General features: G+C 42.7%; 1 protein-coding gene across 3 annotated transcripts in view; it reads left to right on the top strand.

Annotated features, from left to right (window-relative positions):
- ATP2C1 (ATPase secretory pathway Ca2+ transporting 1) overlaps positions 1-18,653 on the top strand; it is a 219,100-nt gene that overhangs the window by 42,834 nt on the left and 157,613 nt on the right. For all 3 annotated transcript variants that reach the window (XM_085846471.1, XM_085846473.1, XM_085846472.1), the window contains exons 5-9: positions 434-469; positions 618-679; positions 3,721-3,829; positions 13,013-13,168; positions 13,274-13,342. In XM_085846471.1, coding sequence (XP_085702597.1) covers positions 434-469; positions 618-679; positions 3,721-3,829; positions 13,013-13,168; positions 13,274-13,342 — 432 coding nt within the window. The remainder of the gene's footprint in view (positions 1-433; positions 470-617; positions 680-3,720; positions 3,830-13,012; positions 13,169-13,273; positions 13,343-18,653) is intronic.

Below are 18,653 nucleotides of genomic sequence, written 5' to 3'. Positions count from 1 at the left end.
TCTGTGGTGTAGTGGTTAGAGCATTAGCTCTGCTAGGGTTCAAACTGCTGACCTCCCAGAATCAGTCATACCAAAGACTTTAAAAATGGTATGTGGTTTTTCCTTGCTTGGTGTTCAGCATTGAAAAGGGATAGCGCATGGACATGCAACCATTGCACAGGCTTGATGAGCCTAGTGGCCTCCTCCTGCATGGTATTTACTCGGAAGGAAGTTCATATTTTAACCTGACTCCATGGTGTAATGGTTAGTGCGTTCATTCTGTGTCTGGGAGGTCAGCAGTTAGAACATGCACCAACCTCCAGACTGAATAGCACAAGGGAATAATTGATGCTCTTCATTTCAAAGATCACTTTTGGAGATAGAATCTATCCGTGAGTGATTATTCAAAGGGTGCCTTAGTCTTCCTCACCTAATGCTGTTTGTATGATTGCAGGCTTTGCTTATTGTGGTCACAGTTGCTTTTGTTCAGGTATGTTCATTTTGTGTATTTTAACTCGGTTTTCTTTATGTTTGCATGGTGCACAAATACGCTGTGGGAAAGATGTGCAACGAAATGTTTACCCCCCTTTTGTCTTTTAATCGTTTATTTGATGTTTTTTTTTATTTTTTTAATGTAGGAATACAGATCGGAGAAGTCCTTGGAAGAACTTTCAAAGTTGGTTCCTCCAGTATGTCATTGGTGAGCTTGAATTGTGTTTACTATGAAAGGTCCAAGTAATTTAAATTATTTATTTTTTGTGAAACTCCAACATCCAATTGAATTGATGCACTTGCACAGAATCGCAGCACCACGGACAATTATTGGATGGGATTCAGAGCATTGCTCCTCATCGTAGGTTAATCCAGGTCGTCTTGCATTCGGTTCAGCAGCCAACGAAATGATTCCTTTGAGAATTTAACTGTGGACAAATTTGATATTGTCATACTTCTGCAGAGGATCGCAGATATCCTCGAAGATTCTCAATGCATGTCGGCGAACAGCCCTATTCCTATCCTCTTCTGCCTCCTCGACCTAATTCAAGCAAATGTCCCCTGTAAACTACCAATTACAAACCATGAAATGCTTGCTTCAAGGCCTTAAACGTATTCTTACACCTGCATTCCCTCACCGATGTGTGAAAGTTTATTTCTTATTTAATAAACGCTTGTGATAGAGTTTTTATCACGCATTAGATAATTGCTCTTCGGCAATTGCTCTTTTTGCTCTTCATCAACTCCTTTACTTTCTACCAACAAAGTAGTGTCATCAGGCTACCTTATGTTGTTGAGACATCTTCCTCTAATCCTGACTACAGCCTCATTATCATCCTAGTTAGATTTTTCAACTATATTATTATAACCACAAATTGGTATGATAATGATAATGACATAATATAACCCCAAATAATGGCATAATAATAATTGATAATAACACTGTGGCTGTCAGGATGTCTGAGAGGACGGAGGTATGCATACTTGCTTCTCAGCTGACGAGCCTGGGTTTGAGTCTTGGCCCAGCTCGAAACTGTCATTCTGGTGTTTCACGGGCAGGATGATATCTATATATACTGAAACGCAAAAGAAACTTACCACCTTTTAAACCTTCAAATATCAACAATAAAACTGCGTGTAGTAAATGTGTGAACTTATTTGTGGACAATAGTGTCCTCACTGTCAGATAAAACTGTCACGGATGGTCACTTGAACCTTCAATGGTCCCTTCATAGCACAGCTGTTGAACAGCCGTTTTGACTGTCAGTGATTTGCCAAGGGGTACGGGATGATTTTAATGAGCTGCACGTGATGTCTTGATATTGGCTTTAAAAAAGCTAGTGCAAATGGGCATTTCAATCAACATGCCACAATTGTCAAGGGATCAACGGCAGTGTGCCTTGGGCATACTGCAAGGCGGATTGAGCTACCGTGAGGTGGCACGTCGCCTTGGCTGTTCACACCAGACGATATCGGCCCTGGTGGACAGACACCCTCCACAACTCTGCAGATGACAGACCTCTATCACGGAGGCCAAGAGTCACCACTGCAAGGCAGGACAGGCAGATTGTCTAAAGTCAGATGGCTTCAGACATTCTGAGGACTGAGTGGGACAGAATCCAGCAGCAATCCATCCAAAGACTGGTAGGCAGTATATGCCGACGATGCACTGCCTGTATCCAAAACAATGGTGGCCACACACGCTATTGAAAGGGGACTGACATTGCACCCTGTGCTGTTCTGTACTATAGAACAAACTTATGAGATGGTATATCTTGGTCAAAAACTTGACATGTCATCAATAAAATGCCAATGTTTCAATTAGCAATTGTTGGTTTGTTTTATTTTGAACTGGTACAATTTTATTACATTTCAAACAAGTGGTAAGTTTCTTTTGCGTTTCAGGAATATATATATATATATATATATATATATATATATATATATATATATATATATATATATACATATACATACACATATATCTTCTCTTCTTCTTCTTTCGGCTGCTCCCGTTAGGGGTCGCCACAGCAGATCATCCATATGATCCGCATAGTGATTTGGCACATGTTTTACACCGGATGCCTTTCCTGACGCAACCCTGGTCGCCTCTTGCGACACAGGGATCTGGTACACCTATTTTAACCGGGGTTTACACCGGGCCCAGTACACTGGTACTCATTTCGCAGACCTCGGAAGGATGACAGGCTGAGTCAACCCCCTGGTGTATTAATTCAGTGGCCCAACGGGGCTTGAACTCAGGACCTTTTGGATCCCAAGCCGCTGCCCTAACCACTGTGCCAACACAGGTGTGTGTGTATATGTATATATATATATATATATATATATATATATATATGTATATATATATATATATATATATATATATATATATATATATATATATATATATATATATATATATATATATATATATATATATATATATATGTGTATGTATGTATGTAGATAGATCCACCCACATCTCTCACCTGTGAATGGAGGGAACAGCCAACTAGCTCTCACCTAATCGACTACACCTAGGTGGCTAGGATTATATAAATGATTTATTTGCATGCAGTCCATGCTTGAGAGCCTCATTGGTATGCATTGCTGTCTACGCTATCGCTGATGATTTGCCAACAAGTGATGAAACCAGTCCGGTAGCTGAGGGGAGTGTATAACATTGGGATTGTCATGTGTGTACTATGTGTGAATGTCTTTATCGTTGTTGAAAAACTCTGGGAAGGGTTTGAAATAGCATTTAGCACTTGCCTTGTGTAAGTCTTCTTAGATTGCTTTATGTAGCTACTTTGGCTGGAGGACCATGGGAGGGGTCATATATATATATATACATATGTGAAAATGATGCACCCAGACTGAGAATCAAACCCAGGTCCTCTGGTAAACTGTACATATCGAGAAGAGATGCCACCCACATATAGAGATGCCATACTCTTCCCCCCACTCAGGTGGTAGAGCTCAGGTGCGGTTTACCAGAGAACCTGGGATTGATTCCTGGGATTGATTGAAAAAACATAATTTTCCCACAAGTGTGTGTGTGTAAATATATATATATATATATATATATATATATATATATATATATATATATATATATATATATATATATATATATTGTAAACAGAGGTGTGGCTGGTTAAGGACCATCGAGGGTTTAGAATGCATTTCATTAAATGTGCAATACTTGTTTTTTAAAAAAAAAATTTTCATTGCAATCTTCAACAGCATGCGTGATGGTCACATGGAAGACTTGCTTGCCCGTGAACTGGTACCTGGGGATACAGTGAGCTTAATTGCTGGAGACCGTGTACCTGCAGATCTGCGCTTATTTGAGGTGTGTTCATGTTTGCATGCATGCTTGCATGCCCCTTCCTTTTAAAAACTATAATGTGCTTTAGTACTTTGTTGATAATGAACATTCAAAGGCTGCCTTCAAATGATAATGTATAATGTGAAAGTTACTCTGATGCAAACTTAAAAAGACCCCTTCCCCTCCCCCCATGCAAGCTTTACATTACATCTGTGTAGCACACAACTGACTTCATGAACATAAATTACTTCAGAATGCAGAATTTCGTCATGACTGCAGTAGCAATTGTCTCTGCATAAAATATTTAAAAATTAAATACTGTACTATACTCGGTGTGCAAAATATTAGGAGCACCTTCCTAATATTGAGTTCCACTCCCTTTCACCATCAGAACAGCCTCAATTATTTGGGGCATGGACTCTACAAAGTGTCAAAAGCATTCCACAGGGATGTTGGCCCATGTTGACTCCAATGCTTCTCACAGTTGTGTCAAGTTGGCTGGTAGTGGATCTCTATTCTGTATTGCTCGTTCTATCTCATCCCAGAGGTGCTCAATTGGTTTGAGATCTGGTGACTGGGCAGGTCACTTCGGTAAGCTGAATTCACTGTCATGTTCGTGGAACCATTCCTGGACAATCCTGGCCTTGTGGCAAGGGGCATTATCCTGCTGAAGAAATCCATTTGCAGATGAATACACGGCTGCCATGAAGGGATGCACCTGATTGTCAATGATGTTCAGATATCCCGTGGCATTCAAACGTGGTGCTTCACTTTTATCAAGGGACCCATTGTATGCCATATAAACAAACCCCCACACCATCACACCATCAACACAAGCCTGCAATGTTGACACACAGCAAGATGGAGGCATGTACTCGTGTGGTTTTCTCCATACCCTAGTCCTCCCACCAGCGTGAAACAGCAGGAACCAGGATTCATCAGACCAGGCAATGTTTCACCAATCCTTCAGTGTCCAGTGTTTTCATTCCTTAGCCCACTGCAACTGCAGGTTCTTTTTTTTTTTGCTGAAAGAAGTGGAACTCTGTGTGGTCATCAGCTGCCATACCCCATTTGTGTCAAGGTATGACGAATTGTGCATTATTTTATGGGTCTTTCGGCATCATTGTTGTACTGGACTGTCAGTTGACTAACTGTAGCCCGTCTGTTGCTCTGCATAATTTGTCGGCCTCCTTTGACCGCTTTCATCAATGAGCCATTTCCGACCACTGGCCTGCCGTTGGGTGGTCGACCATTCTTGATGCACACGGGAAACTGATGAGCGTGAAAAACCCAGCAGCATTGCAGTTCTTGACATGCTCAAACCGGTGTGCCTCACACCTTCTACCATACCCCATTCAAAGGCATTTAAATCTTTTGTCTTGCCCATGAATGGCATACAGAAACAATCCATGTCTCAGTCATGTCAAGGCTTAGAAATCCTTCTTTAACCTGTCTTCTCCCCTTCACCTACACTGATTGAAGTGGATTTAACAGGTGCAATTCATAATGGATCATGGCTTCACATGGATTCAGTTGATCAGTCTACTTCATGGAAAGAGCAGGTCTTCCTAATGTTTTGTACACTGAATGTAGACTATACATTGTGGAAAAATCTTAAATTCCCCGGCTTTGACATTGTTTGATAACTGGTACAGCAATGTGCTACACTTGATTCCATGAGGATATGTACCAGTCAGTGGATGTAGTGGATGCAGCCATTTGCTTTGAATTTCTGAATTATGGTGCATGATTTTGCTACAGCCAATTAATTGCTTAACAGCTCTCCTAATTTACAGTAGTTTCACTTAAAAACAAAACAAAATAGACATAAGCATGATAACATACAGGCAGTGGACGAAAAAAATGGAAACACCAATGTAAAGTCATTTAATAGGGTGTTGGGCCACCATGTGTGGCTAATACAGTCTGTATGCGCAGTGGCATAGAGTTGACCAGTGTCTGGATTTCTGCAGGAGGGATGCAGCACCATTCTTCGATGAGAAAGTCAATCAACTCCCACCGGTTTGATGGAGGTGGAAAATGCTGCCTTAGTCGTCATTCCAGAATATTCCATAAATACTTGATTTGGTTCAGATCTGGTGACTGAGAAGGTCATGACATTGAAAACATCAATGTCATGTTCATCAAACCAATGCGCGACCACTTTTGCTCTGTGGATACGGGCATTGTCATTCTCTAAGACACCCCTCCCGACAGGAATGAGATTCTGCAACACAGGGTGAAGATGATCCCTCACTCAGTACCATTAAGTAGCGATTGACCTTGCACTCAGTAGTTAAGGAACAATTGCACCAAACAGTGCCAAGAAAATGTGCCCCAAAAACATTACAAAACCACCAGAACCCTTCACTTTTGGAACCAAGCACTCAGGGTTGTAGAGTTCTTTAGGTTGGTGCCACATGTGCACTCGTCCATTTGTCGAGAATATGGTGCAGGATGATTCCTCTGGCCATATCACATTTCTCCACTGCTCAGTAGTCCATTGTGTTTTTGCACCAATGGACTTGCAGATGTGCATTTCCAGGTGTGATGAGCGGTTTGTGCACTGCTACCCGACTATGTTATTATGCTCTTTGGAATTATCGGTGGAACATTTTGAAGAAACTGGCTGCTCATGCCCCATGTTTAAATTTACAATCAATTCATCTGCAGTTACTCGCCTGCTTTGCCTTGCGTTTCAAATTAATGCACGGATATCACGGTTGGAGCCTGGTGTTGGCTTAGTGGTGAGGGTGGCAAGCTTGGGATCTTTGGGTCCTGAGTTCGAGCCCCGTTATCCACTGAATTAACACCAAGGGGTTGACTCAGCCTATCATTCTTCCGAGGTCGGCAAAATGAGTACCAGTGTACTGGTCCCGGTGTATGCCCCGGTTGGAATAGGTGTACCATATCCCTGTGTGTCGTAAGAGGTGACCAGGGTTAGCATCAGGAAGGGCATCCGGCCATAAAAAAAGAAAACATTGCCTCAAGAAGGGAACCATGATTGCATGGAGCCCACAAAAAAGCTAACCCCCTGCTCAGCAGGGGAAAATGGCTGTCAAAAGGCTGTTTTACTATTATTTTTTTAAACGGCATGGATATTACCGCCCTGAAGTATGCGCTTCCACCAACTGTTGACCTTTGTTGATGATGTCTTTCCCTCGGAGTCCGTGCAGACATCACCATAGACACCGTTGCTCCTGAAACATCAGCAAGTTGAGCTGTTTTTGCCACTGAAGCTTCTGCCAAACGCGCTCCACTAATCACTCCTCTTTCAAAATCACTGAAGTCTCTTATTGCAGCCATGCGAGCCATAATTATCGGCAACCAGGCCAGTGCAGCATTTTAAAACATGGCCCAAAGCATGCTGGGATGTTATTTGCATAACACATGACCCACACCTGTGTAGAAACCATTGCTTTCAATATACAAGTTGTTTCCCTCATTTACCCAGGTGCTTCCATCTTTTTGGACATGATCTGTATATTGTTGTGGTTATGGAAACCGCATCCCTCCAAGGCAATGGCATCCATCATATTGTGGTTCACAGACAGTTATTTCATTAACATACGTACAGTTCGACCTTTCCCTCTTGTCTAATGGGTCAAACGGGACGGTGTGTTGTGTGGATCTCATAGTTGGGTCTGATTATATCTCGAACTTCATTCCTACTCTTTTCCTCTTATTCCTGAAATAAATCAAAGCAGGCACTGCACTCAGACGGCCGCATGTAAAAACTGCAACCATACCCTTCACTATAAGGATGCATCTTCGCGAAGGCCAACAGTAGAAGCAAACAATAAACAACCTCCAGACTGCACGGGACATGTGCAGCAGACCGACAACCTTCACCCACTGTTCAGGACGCACGCGGTGTGTTCTTTTCAACCCATTTCTGCATCTAATAATTATATCCAATCCTTTCCTTCAATTCACGACACAGATCAGAGCCGGTACCGTGCACACCACCGCCTGTGAAGATCGCCATGGGGTTATGTAACCGCATGCTCAATGGCGGACCCGCGCGCAGCCTCGTGATAATTTATCTTCGCACAGAACGGGGCACGAATAGCACACATCTTCATTCGGGTCGGTGTGCTGATTACAATGGCATCTTACCATCGCATTGTACGGAACACGCATGGCGCACATCCTTGTTCGGGTCTGCGTGTTGGTTCACAACGGCGTCTTACCGTCGATTCTTCGCTCACCACCACGGCCACCAATATCTCCCGCGGACGGCAGACATCTTCTCGCACCTCCACGTGGATGCAGCTGCCACCAAATAGAGGTATGCTGTATGGCCCGGATCACCTGGGCCGCATGGTGTACGGACGAAGCAAGCACATTGATCGGCACCAACCGCCGAACACCGGGTGTGCCTGAGCGGGCATGTAGGACTGACGCGGCCCTCGGTCAGTTGCTGGAGCATGGCCCGGGAGTTCGGTGCAATGTGATTCATATCGCGGGGTTCGGAGCGAGACGATTCCACAGCTCGGCGAGATATCGTGGGATGCACCAGTGAGGCCGCTTCTGGCCATGACAGCCGGGTCATGTGGTGGCCAGGGCCCAATGGGACTGCCCGATTCGGGTGACTCATCGCTTCGGGGCGGTGCCCTGCCCTGCATCGCAGGGCCTATAAATGACGGATCGCAAAGCCGTCCAGAGAGTCATGAGTCGAGATAGTCGTCGTCATCCTCTTCTTCCTTGCCTGGTTTTGGATCTGTCTATGCGTGCACCTGCTGTACTCCGTCTTCTTCAAACACTCGGTGCTGGCTCCACCCACCAGCCTGACTCCGCCTGCTGCTGATAGTCCGCCCAGTCGCTCTCGACTCCACCTTCTCCACCCACTCAACGCTGGTGCCACCAAAGGTCCCTCCCTCATGTCTGACGGTCATGCCTATTCTCTGGATCGGCGCAGATGCTTTGCTGCATGGTAGCCAAGCAGGAGACCACACGCCAACTATCAAGGAGGGATCGTTCAGCGGAGCATCCCCCCCAAAACGTACTGGGTGGCGCGGTCAGTCAACGCGCAAGGTATTACGAGACCGTTAGCCTCATCTCCTCTTCTTTTTGCTCATTATCTCTTCTTCATCAGGTTTTGTGTGTGTGTGTGTGTGTGTGTGTGTGTGTGTGTGTGTGTGTGTGTGTGTGTGTGTGTGTGTGTGTGTGTGTGTGTGTGTGTGTGTGTGTGTGTGTGTGTGTGTGTGTGTGTGTGTGTGTGTGTGTGTGTCCGTCTGTCCGTCCGTCCTCGCTTAAGTTAAGAGTGCAGAAGAATTATATCGGGATGTGTGCTCTGTGTCTGCTTTTGGAAGTTGCTTGTTTTGTTGTCGCACCACACATTTCTTTCTATCCCTGCTTACACACAACAATAAACCTATTAACTGTGCCACATATTTTTTCCTCACCTGCCTGTAATAAATCCTTATATCGAAATGTTCCCAGCTCGTTTTTGTCTTTTCTTTCATTGATCCAGTATGCTTCGTATCCTAGCCTAGCTGGGACATTATTCCCAACGATCCGTTCCTTTTAGCTGGTACGTTCCTTGGCAGTGTCACTCGGCTGCATCTGATCCGGTAAGGTGATCCGGTTCGGCCAAGATGTACCGAGGGCGTGTCTCCCGGTAATTAGGTCACGTGATTATTTTTAGGTAGCCAATATTAGACTGAGGACCCGAAGTCACGTGGTTGAGTTATTGTCGTTCACAGTCGGTTAGCGACCCGCCGCGTCACGGAGTTATCCGTGTGCGACGGCCTGCAATTTCGGGAAGTCTGGTGGGAACCCGAGATGGCTTCACCCCCCCCCCCCCCCCCCCGAGTGGTTTTCTCACTCAACCCTTGGCCACAACAATATGTTCAATGAATTATTTTGATAACAATATGACAATGTCATCAATCTTATCTTTTGTACTTTATCTTGGAACTGTGTACATGTTCAGATTATTGTGTGAGAATGCTCCAGGCAGTTTAACCAACACTTGCAGAGTTTCAAATTACATTTTCTTTACTTAAATCACTCTAACAGCATTGTTAAAAAAACATTCCTTTTCCACAAAACCACATGTCCCACCGGATCGGCGAAGAGTCCGCTTGCCCTCGACAGCGGAGATGACTCCATACATAACATGGGCGGAGCATCAATATTCATGAGGCAAAACATGAATATGCCTGAGGCAAGACATGGGTGGAGCATAAATATGCCTGAGGCAAGACATGGCCGGAGCATAAATGTGCTTGAGGCAAGTACAAGTGGACGATAGTTGACAATAGCTCATACCTCCACCAGGAAGGTAGTGAGGAGTTTGTGGGTTCAAGAAACTTGTCTCGAAGAGAATCTCATCAAGGATGCTATGACAGACACCGATTATTCGTCCCTGCACTCCATCCATATGCGACGTGACGGGTTGAACTTCCACTGAACTTTTGTCCATTTCTTTCAGTGTCATTTAACACATTTTGAGGCCTAACAAAGTTGCTTCTGCAGTCTGAAAGGAAAGTCTTAGCAGGCCCATGGATATCCATGAAGCGGTGCAGTGCATTGATAAATGATGATTCAGTCATCTCCCAAATGACTTGTATGTGCACTGCTCTTGTTGATATGCAAGAAAATGATATGGCCAAGCATTTTCCAGAGGAGACGCTGCCCCTGGTACCAGGGGTGAGAACTTTCCATGGTCCAAAAACATCAAGGCCAACGTGAGTATCGGGAGCAGAAGGTAGAAGTCGTTGAGGAGGAAGATCAGCCATTTGCTGCTGTACACATTTCCCTCGGAGTTTGCGACACGTGACACACTTGTTCAGCATGTCATCAATGAGACTCTTGCCGCCAACAAAACAATATCCTCCGGAGCGAATAGCACCATTTGTGAAGTGTCTACTTTATTGATTAACTTGATCATGATGATGACGTACAATGAGGGGTCATAAAGTGATGCTGTTTAGGTGGTATGACTGCATGTTGCTCATTGTCACGTGGATCTGCTTGGTCAAGTCTACCACTGACTCTCAGAATTCCTTTATCGTCGAAGGCAGGATTCAATTTGTGCAGGGTGCTGGACTTGTCCTCTTGCTTTCCATCGGCGAGATTGTGAATTTCTCAGGCATAGGACTCATGAAGAACGTTGCCAATTATGATCGATGTAACCTCATCTACGAGATGAACTGGAAGTTGGCGGTAGTCATGTCGACTGTTGTGAGTGTCTGGCTGCCTCTTTAGCTTGAGTATGAAGTGGAGCAACAAAGCAACACCTTTGATCGCAGACTTCAAATTGGATTAGGACAAGAAGTGCGTGGAATGCTTACGGTGGTGAGTGCGGTGAGAGAGGCACACCAGTTGTCCCATTGTTTCTTGAAATGTTCGGAAAGTGGTTCATCCCATCCAGTGCAGCTCCGGCATTGTCTGGTAAGGTCATCTGATGCAGCAACATCTTTCCTTTAGCAACAACACCCTGTGCTGAGAAACCGAAGGGGTCATAAATGCTGTTGACTGGAGAAAGAACTCCATGCTTCGTGAAGGCCTTGTCCATGTCGGGAACGGTGAAGATACAGTCATGGCCAAAAATACTGGCACCCTTGCACTTTTGCAAAAAGTTATTAAATCTTAGCTTATTCCACACAGAAATCCTAAAATGGCCCAGACAATATTATTGGCACCTTTTTAGAAGTTGTTAGAAATAATTAGATTTCAAGCAGGTGATTCTCCTTTACTTTGGATTTGAATTCACCTGTGGTGAGTTCCAGGTGACTGCAATATAAAAATCACTCATTCAACCAGTTTGAATAGAGAAAAGGAGTCATTCTGCTGTTTTGTGTCGCTGTGTGTACTGCAATGAGCAGGGAGAAAAGAAAGAATACCAGAGAATTGTCTGAGGAGGTCAGACACAAGATTGTAGCCAAGCGTGGTCATGGCTACAAGTCCATCTCCAGAGACCTTGATGTTCCTGTGTCCACCGTACACAATGTTCTCAGGAAGTTTAAGGCCCATGGCACTGTGGTCAACCTCCCTGGACCGGGGCGCAAGAGAAAATGTGATCGAAGATTGCAGCGAAGGATTGTTCGAATGGTGGAGAAAGCACCTCGATCAACTGCCAAACAGATTCAAGCTGACCTTCAGACACAAGGTACAACAGTTTCAACTCGCACCATCCGTCGCCAACTCTATGAAAGGGGGTTCTATGAGAGGAGACCCAGGAGGACCCCACTGCTGACACAGACACACACAGAGACAGATAGATATGAGGTAAGAAAGTCCAACTGGAGTTTTCCAAAACACACCTGACCAAGCCAAAATCCTTCTAGTAGAATGTCCTGTGGACAGATGAGACCAAATTAGAACTTTTTTGGTGAAAAACATCATGTGTATGTTTACAGAAAACAAAATGAAGTCTTCAAAGAAAAGAACACCTTCCCTACAGTCAAACATGGAGGAGGTTCAGTGATGTTTTGAGGTTCCTGTGCTGCCTCTGGCACAGGGTGCCTTGAATGTGTGCATGGCATCATGATATCCAGAGATTACCATCATGAAATCCAAGGCATTTGGGAGCGCAATGTTCAACCCAGTGTCAGAAAGCTGGGTCTCTGCCGAAGGTCATGGCTCTTGCAGCAGGACATTGACCCCAAACACTCTTCAAAAAGCACCCAGGAATGGTTCAAGACAAAACGCCTGACTGTTCTGAAGTGGCCAGCAATGAGTCCAGATCTAAATCCCATTGAACACCTGTGGGGAGATCTGAAAACAGCAGTTGGGAGAAGGCACCCTTCAAATCTGGTCGAACTGGAGCAGTTTGCATAAAAAGAGTGAGTGAAACTGTCAGTAAAGAGGTGTAGGAAGCACATTCATGGCTACAGTAAGTGCTTGACTGCAGTTATTTTGTCCAAAGGCTGTGCCACCAAATATTTAGTCTCGGCTATCAATAATTTTCTCAATGTCATTTCTTTTTATTTTCTGATTTAAAAGGATATATTAAGTTCTGAATCAAAAACAAAAGGTCTGTAATATTAAAAGTGAAATATAGAATTGTGGAGACTAAATACTTTTGTCAATTTCAACTTATTTTTCGAGAAAATTGTGAATTATTTGAAAATAGTGCAAGGGTGCCAATATTTTTGGCCATAACTGGATGTGCCATGCCAGATCATCTTACACCAAAACAATTTGCTTCCTCCTGGGTATGATGTTTCAATATGAATGTATTTTGGCTTTGTGCAGGCAAAAGATCTTTGCATTGATGAATCAAGTTTTACTGGTGAGACGGAGCCATGCCATAAGACAACAGCCACGCAGCCCAAACCGCAAAATGGCACATTGGCTACTCGCTCAAACATTGCTCTCATGGGCAGTCTTGTTCGTGTTGGTCATGGAAAGGTAAGGTAGCTTTCTGATTTTATTTGGCATACAGCAATTTCTCTTGATACCTTTTTTGAAATTAAACTGTCTTTTATGTTGTACTTTATTGTCCATTTGTTTCAGGGTATCGTAATTGGTACGGGTGAGAATTCTGAGTTTGGTGAAATTTTCAAGATGATGCAAGCAGAAGAGGTACATTGTAGTGTCAAATATTTTGATGCAACTTGCTTGGATTGCAGATACAGTCAACGAGATGATTATGAGGATGCACAAGAGGCATTTTGCTTTCCCTTGATTTTTTTTTTTCTTTTATTTTTTTATTTATTTTAAATCTAGTTCCATGCAAGATGACAAATTATGTGTTGGTGGGAAATAGACTGGCATGTAACATGTGGACTAAGGATATCAGCATGGGTTGAGAATTTTTGGTCGGTGAAGGGGAGATGTTTCACAAGAGTAGTTTCAGATTATGGCAGATGACGTTAAATGTTAATGGACCATAAGTCAGAAGGAATGAGAGGCAAGCACAGGAATTTGTTGACATAGTGAGACAATTTTATATCTGGAGGGGAGGGGGTGGGAATAACTAAGTATAGGTGAGTGGAGAGCTTGGACTTTAAAAAGTTTATAAAGATTGGGGTATGAGATAAATACATGCAATCTGGTGGAGCGGGGGATGGATGAATGGATTGGGCAGGAACGGCAGGGCTATATCCAAGCCAGTCGAGGGTAGTGGTCCCTCACCTATCTGCAGTGATGCAACAGCAGATATCCTCCTGCCAGTTGGTATTTCTCAAGGTCTTAGCTTTGACCTCCTCCAGGGGTGCAAGATGCACATTAACACCAACCACCAGTGGGAAGCCATATCTACATTGAATGTCAGATAAATATTTTGTGTGTCAGCATTCATGCAATTAACAGATTTCCACCTTTTCCTTAACATTGTTTAAGATGAATATTAATGAGGGTTTATTTCTTATTTGATGACACCATGCCATATGTATCCATGCAAGTTGGGATGCATCACCCCTTTACTCTCAGGGGCTATTTCATGGGAGTTATTTATGTTTAAATTTCCTTTTTTGTTTAAAATTATGCTCATGTTAAAAAAACTGATTATAATGTGCTTTTTCTTCATTTAATACTTGCATGTCTGGAAAAAATATTTCTTCCTACAAGTTCTTCCAATAACTCTGTACCCCTCCATCTCCAATGCTTCTAGCTGTATTGTATTTAATTCCAATTTATTTCTATTTACTGTTTCTGCTGTGTTACTATCTTTCCAGGCAGACCATTTAATTCCATGTATTAACTAGAATGGCACCCGGTAGAGCACATACCTTCACCAAGCTGAACAGTTTACGTTTTGTAACCCATTGATTGGCTGGATCGGCATCCTTAAGGCCCAGCCTTTTGTGAAGGCTGAACCTTAACCAAAGTGTAATCGGCTTGTTCTTGTCATCCACCAAGTTTTGTCATAACCCATCCACAACAATTTGAAATGTCGTGCTACATATAGTTTTTTTATTGGCCCAATCTCTCAATGGTGACGAATCGCTTTAAAAATCCTAGGATACAGTTCCGGATCCTCACCAAAATCAAATCAATTCATCTTCGTCACACACCCAACATGTCCATGAAGTTTCATCTGAATTTGACTGTAACTTTTTGAGATATCCTGCTTACAGACTGACAAACGCACACACAAATTTAGAAAGTTCTTGTAGCTGGATCTTTTCCAAAATCTAATTGATTCATCCTTGTCACAATCCCAACTTGTCCACCAAGTTTTTTTTTTTTTTTTTTTTTTTTTTCTTTTTCCAAATCCATTCATAACCTTTTGAGATATCCTGCTCACAAACAGACAGGGGTGAGAACATAATCTCCATCCATCTTTAGTGGTGGATGTAACTGGAACGACACTCGTTAGAGTGCATATCTCCACCAGGCTGAATACTTTACATTTTGTATCCCACTGATAGGCCGTTCTGCATCTGTGTCTAAACCAAAATCTAATCTGCTTGTTCTCGTCACCGACACAACTCGTCCGCCACGTTTTGTCCTAATCTGTTTATAACGTTTTTGAGATGTCATGCTTTTTGTCGTTTTTGGTCCTGTCACTCAATGAAGAATCACTTAAAAATTATCACATCCAGCTCCGGGCCTGGTCTTCACCAAAATTGAATCCATTCGTCCTCGTCCCACTCCCAACCTGTCCACCAGGTTTCGTCCGAATCCACCAATAACATTTTTGAGATATCCTGTTCACAGACGGATAAGCAGACAAACAAACAAACAGACAGACAGGGTCAAAAACATAACCTCTGCCTTGTGTGTCTTTGTCTGTCTACATTCGTTTGTTACTTATCCCATCTCAATGAAGCTTCACAGGTGGACTAAGGATCACATGTTGGGGTTTTCAGCGATTTAATTTGTCCCTTCCCCCCCCCCGAACACACCCTCCCCCTCTGAGTTTTCCACCTGGGCCAAATTCGTGTTATGGTGTGGTGTTTGTGTACTGGTGTGTTACGTCATAAATAAGAGACATAATTAGAACTGCCACTTTATAACTGCTGCCAGTGATGACTGTGTACCAAGACGTCTCACATTGATGCAATCCCGCTTTGATTGGACACCTGACCCTGACCAATGACGTTTTTTGTTATTATTATTCACTTGAATAGAGAATGGGATTAAAATAAATTAAGTTCAAATCAAATGGAAGACCAAATAGGTACCGTCCTGCATTGGAGTCATCATAAGGAACCCGAACAAGCAAAAAGTAAAGATGAAGCCATCAGGAGGAACCTGGAGAGCATTTGCATTTCAGCTTTTCGTCCAATTAACAGCTTTCGGGTTGGAAACTGTCTCTTCTTACTAAATGCAGCCTTTCCCAATGCTATCCTTGTTCTTATTCTTTGTTTCCCCTTCCGTCTGCAGATGTTATGCTTTCTAAATACTTTATTTTTTGCACCTGTTCTAGTTATTTTCCTTTGAATGTGTAAATACAGTGCCAGTGGTGAAAAAGTTTCTGAACTCTTTCGAATTTTCTGTATTTATTCATAAATTTGACCTAAAATGTGATCAAATCTTCATCTAAGTCCTAATAATAGATAAAGAGAACATGATTAAACAAATGGCACACAAACAAAAAAAAGTTTACTTTTTCATTTATATATTGAGAAAAATAATCCAACATTCAATTTCTTTGTCAGAAAAAGTATGTGAACCTCTAGGTTATTCAGCTCAATTAAGGGGGTAATTACAGTCAGATGTTTCAATCAATGGAATGACAATCAGGAGTGTGTTGGCCCTGCCCTATATGAAAAACATAAACTTTGTTCATCACCATCAGAGTGTGGTCTTCACTACACAGGCTGATGAAAGCATGTCATACCCTGATCAAAAGAGATTTCTCAGGACCTCAGAAAGAGTTGTCTGCTCATTAGTTTGGAAGGAGTTACAAAGACTAAAGATGTTGGGCTCCTCCAATCCACTGTCAAGCAGATCATGTGCAAATGGAGAAAATTCAACACCACTGTTACTCTTTCCAGGAGCAGTCGTCCAATGAAAATCACTGCAAGAGCAAGGCGAACAATAATCCAGAAGGTCACAAAGAACCCCAGGGTAATGTCTAAGGATCTGCAGGCCTCTCTTGCATTGGCTGTAATGTATGTGTTCATGGGTCCACCATCAGAAAAAACACTGAACAAGAATTGTGTGCACGGGAGGACAGCAAGGAGGAAACCACTGCTCTCCAAGAAGAACATTACTACCCATCTCAAATTTGCCAAAGACCACCTGGATGATCCAGAAGGCGATTGTAGAATGTCCTGTGGACAGATGAGTCGAAAGTGGAACTTATTGGCTTAATTGAGAAACGTTATGTTTGGTAAAAACCAAACACTGCAGTCCAACATAAGAACCTCATCCCATCCGTGAATCATGGTGGTGGGAGTATCATGGTTTGGGGCTGCTTTGCTGCCTCAGGACCCGGACAGCTTGCCATCATTGACGGAACCATGAATTCTGGATTGTACCAGCAAATTCTGCAAGAGAATGTCGGCATCTGTCCGTGAGCTGAAGCTCAACAGAAAGTGGGTCATGCAACAAGACAACGATCCGAAACACACAAGTAAATCTACAACAGGGTGGCTGAAGCAGAAATGATTTTGCGTTTTGGAATTTCCAATCAAAAGTCCAGACTTTAACATCAACGGAATTGAAATGTTGTGCGGAAAATGAAGCGAGCAGTTCATGCAAGAAAGCCCACAGATATCTGAGTTGAATCAGTTCTGTAAGGAGGAATGGACCAAAATTTCCTCCAAGCCGATGTGCAGGACTGATCAAGAGTTATAGGAAACGTTTGGTTGAACTTATTGCTGCCCAAGGGGGTGCCACCAGTTGCTGAATGTAAAGGTTCACATACTTTTTCTGATAAAGAAATTGAATGTTGGATCATTTTGCTCAATAAATAAATGATAAAGTTGATTTGCTTTGTGTGCTCTTTGTTTAATCAGCTTCTCTCTATCGATTATTCGGATTTAGATGAAGATCTGATCACATTTTAGGTCAAATTTATGCAGAAATATCGAAAATTCTAAAGGGTTCACAAAGTTTTATTTTCACCAGTATATTTATTAGTGATTTTGAGATGTGCATCACCTTGGTTTTGCTGATGTTCACTTTCATTCCAAAGTTTGTGTCTGCTATTACGATTCTATCTACTAGATCTTGTAATCCTTCTTCTGTACTTGCTACAACTGCTTTGTCATCTGTAAATATAACTGATGTTACTATTCGCTCCCCAATTTTAACATCATATTCTGTCTTCAAACGCTTCTTAAATCATTGCTTCTGCAGAGACATTGAAGAGGACTTGTGATAGACAATGCCAATGCCCTTGTTGATCTCTTCTTCCAATTACACATAGTTCTGACTCCACATTGGCTACTCTTACTGTTGCTGTTTGTCCCATTAACATATTTTTTTTTGTCTTTGTCCATCTTTCCACTCCACTCCAATGTCTTTCAGCATCTTAAAATTTGGAGCACCTGTATGGAGTTCAGATCTCATGATATCCCAAGTAGCTGATATTGAGCAAGTCCAAAAGAGAGCTTTGCCAATGATCACCTTCCCTATCATCACGTTTTACATACTTTTAATATTGCTGATCGTCGCATTAAACCCAACACACTCTTTGCTAAGTCAGTACTCGTTTCCAGTCGTCATTGCCACCTTTTTCCTCAAACTCGACAATTGGTCAAGTATTTCATCGATTCAAACCGCCATCCCATTTTTAAAATCTCATTTATTAAATCTCATTTATTGGGTAGAATGAACACACAAAGTAAGTGCTTGTCTCGCTCTCTAGCATTTCTGGTCCAATAAAATGTCAACACTCTTCTTCGAGCTCCATTGTTTCAGTTTTATCATCTTTTTTTGCATCTATATACAGTAGTTCTACATTATGCTCCTGCTGTCTCTTTCTTATTTCATCAGG

The sequence above is a fragment of the Eptatretus burgeri genome, chromosome 11, assembly GCF_056783735.1.
Source record: "Eptatretus burgeri isolate ZD-2024b chromosome 11, Ebu_testis_v1, whole genome shotgun sequence".
Classification (NCBI taxonomy): Eukaryota; Metazoa; Chordata; class Myxini; order Myxiniformes; family Myxinidae; genus Eptatretus; species Eptatretus burgeri.
This window is presented reverse-complemented; position numbering and strand designations above follow the sequence as displayed.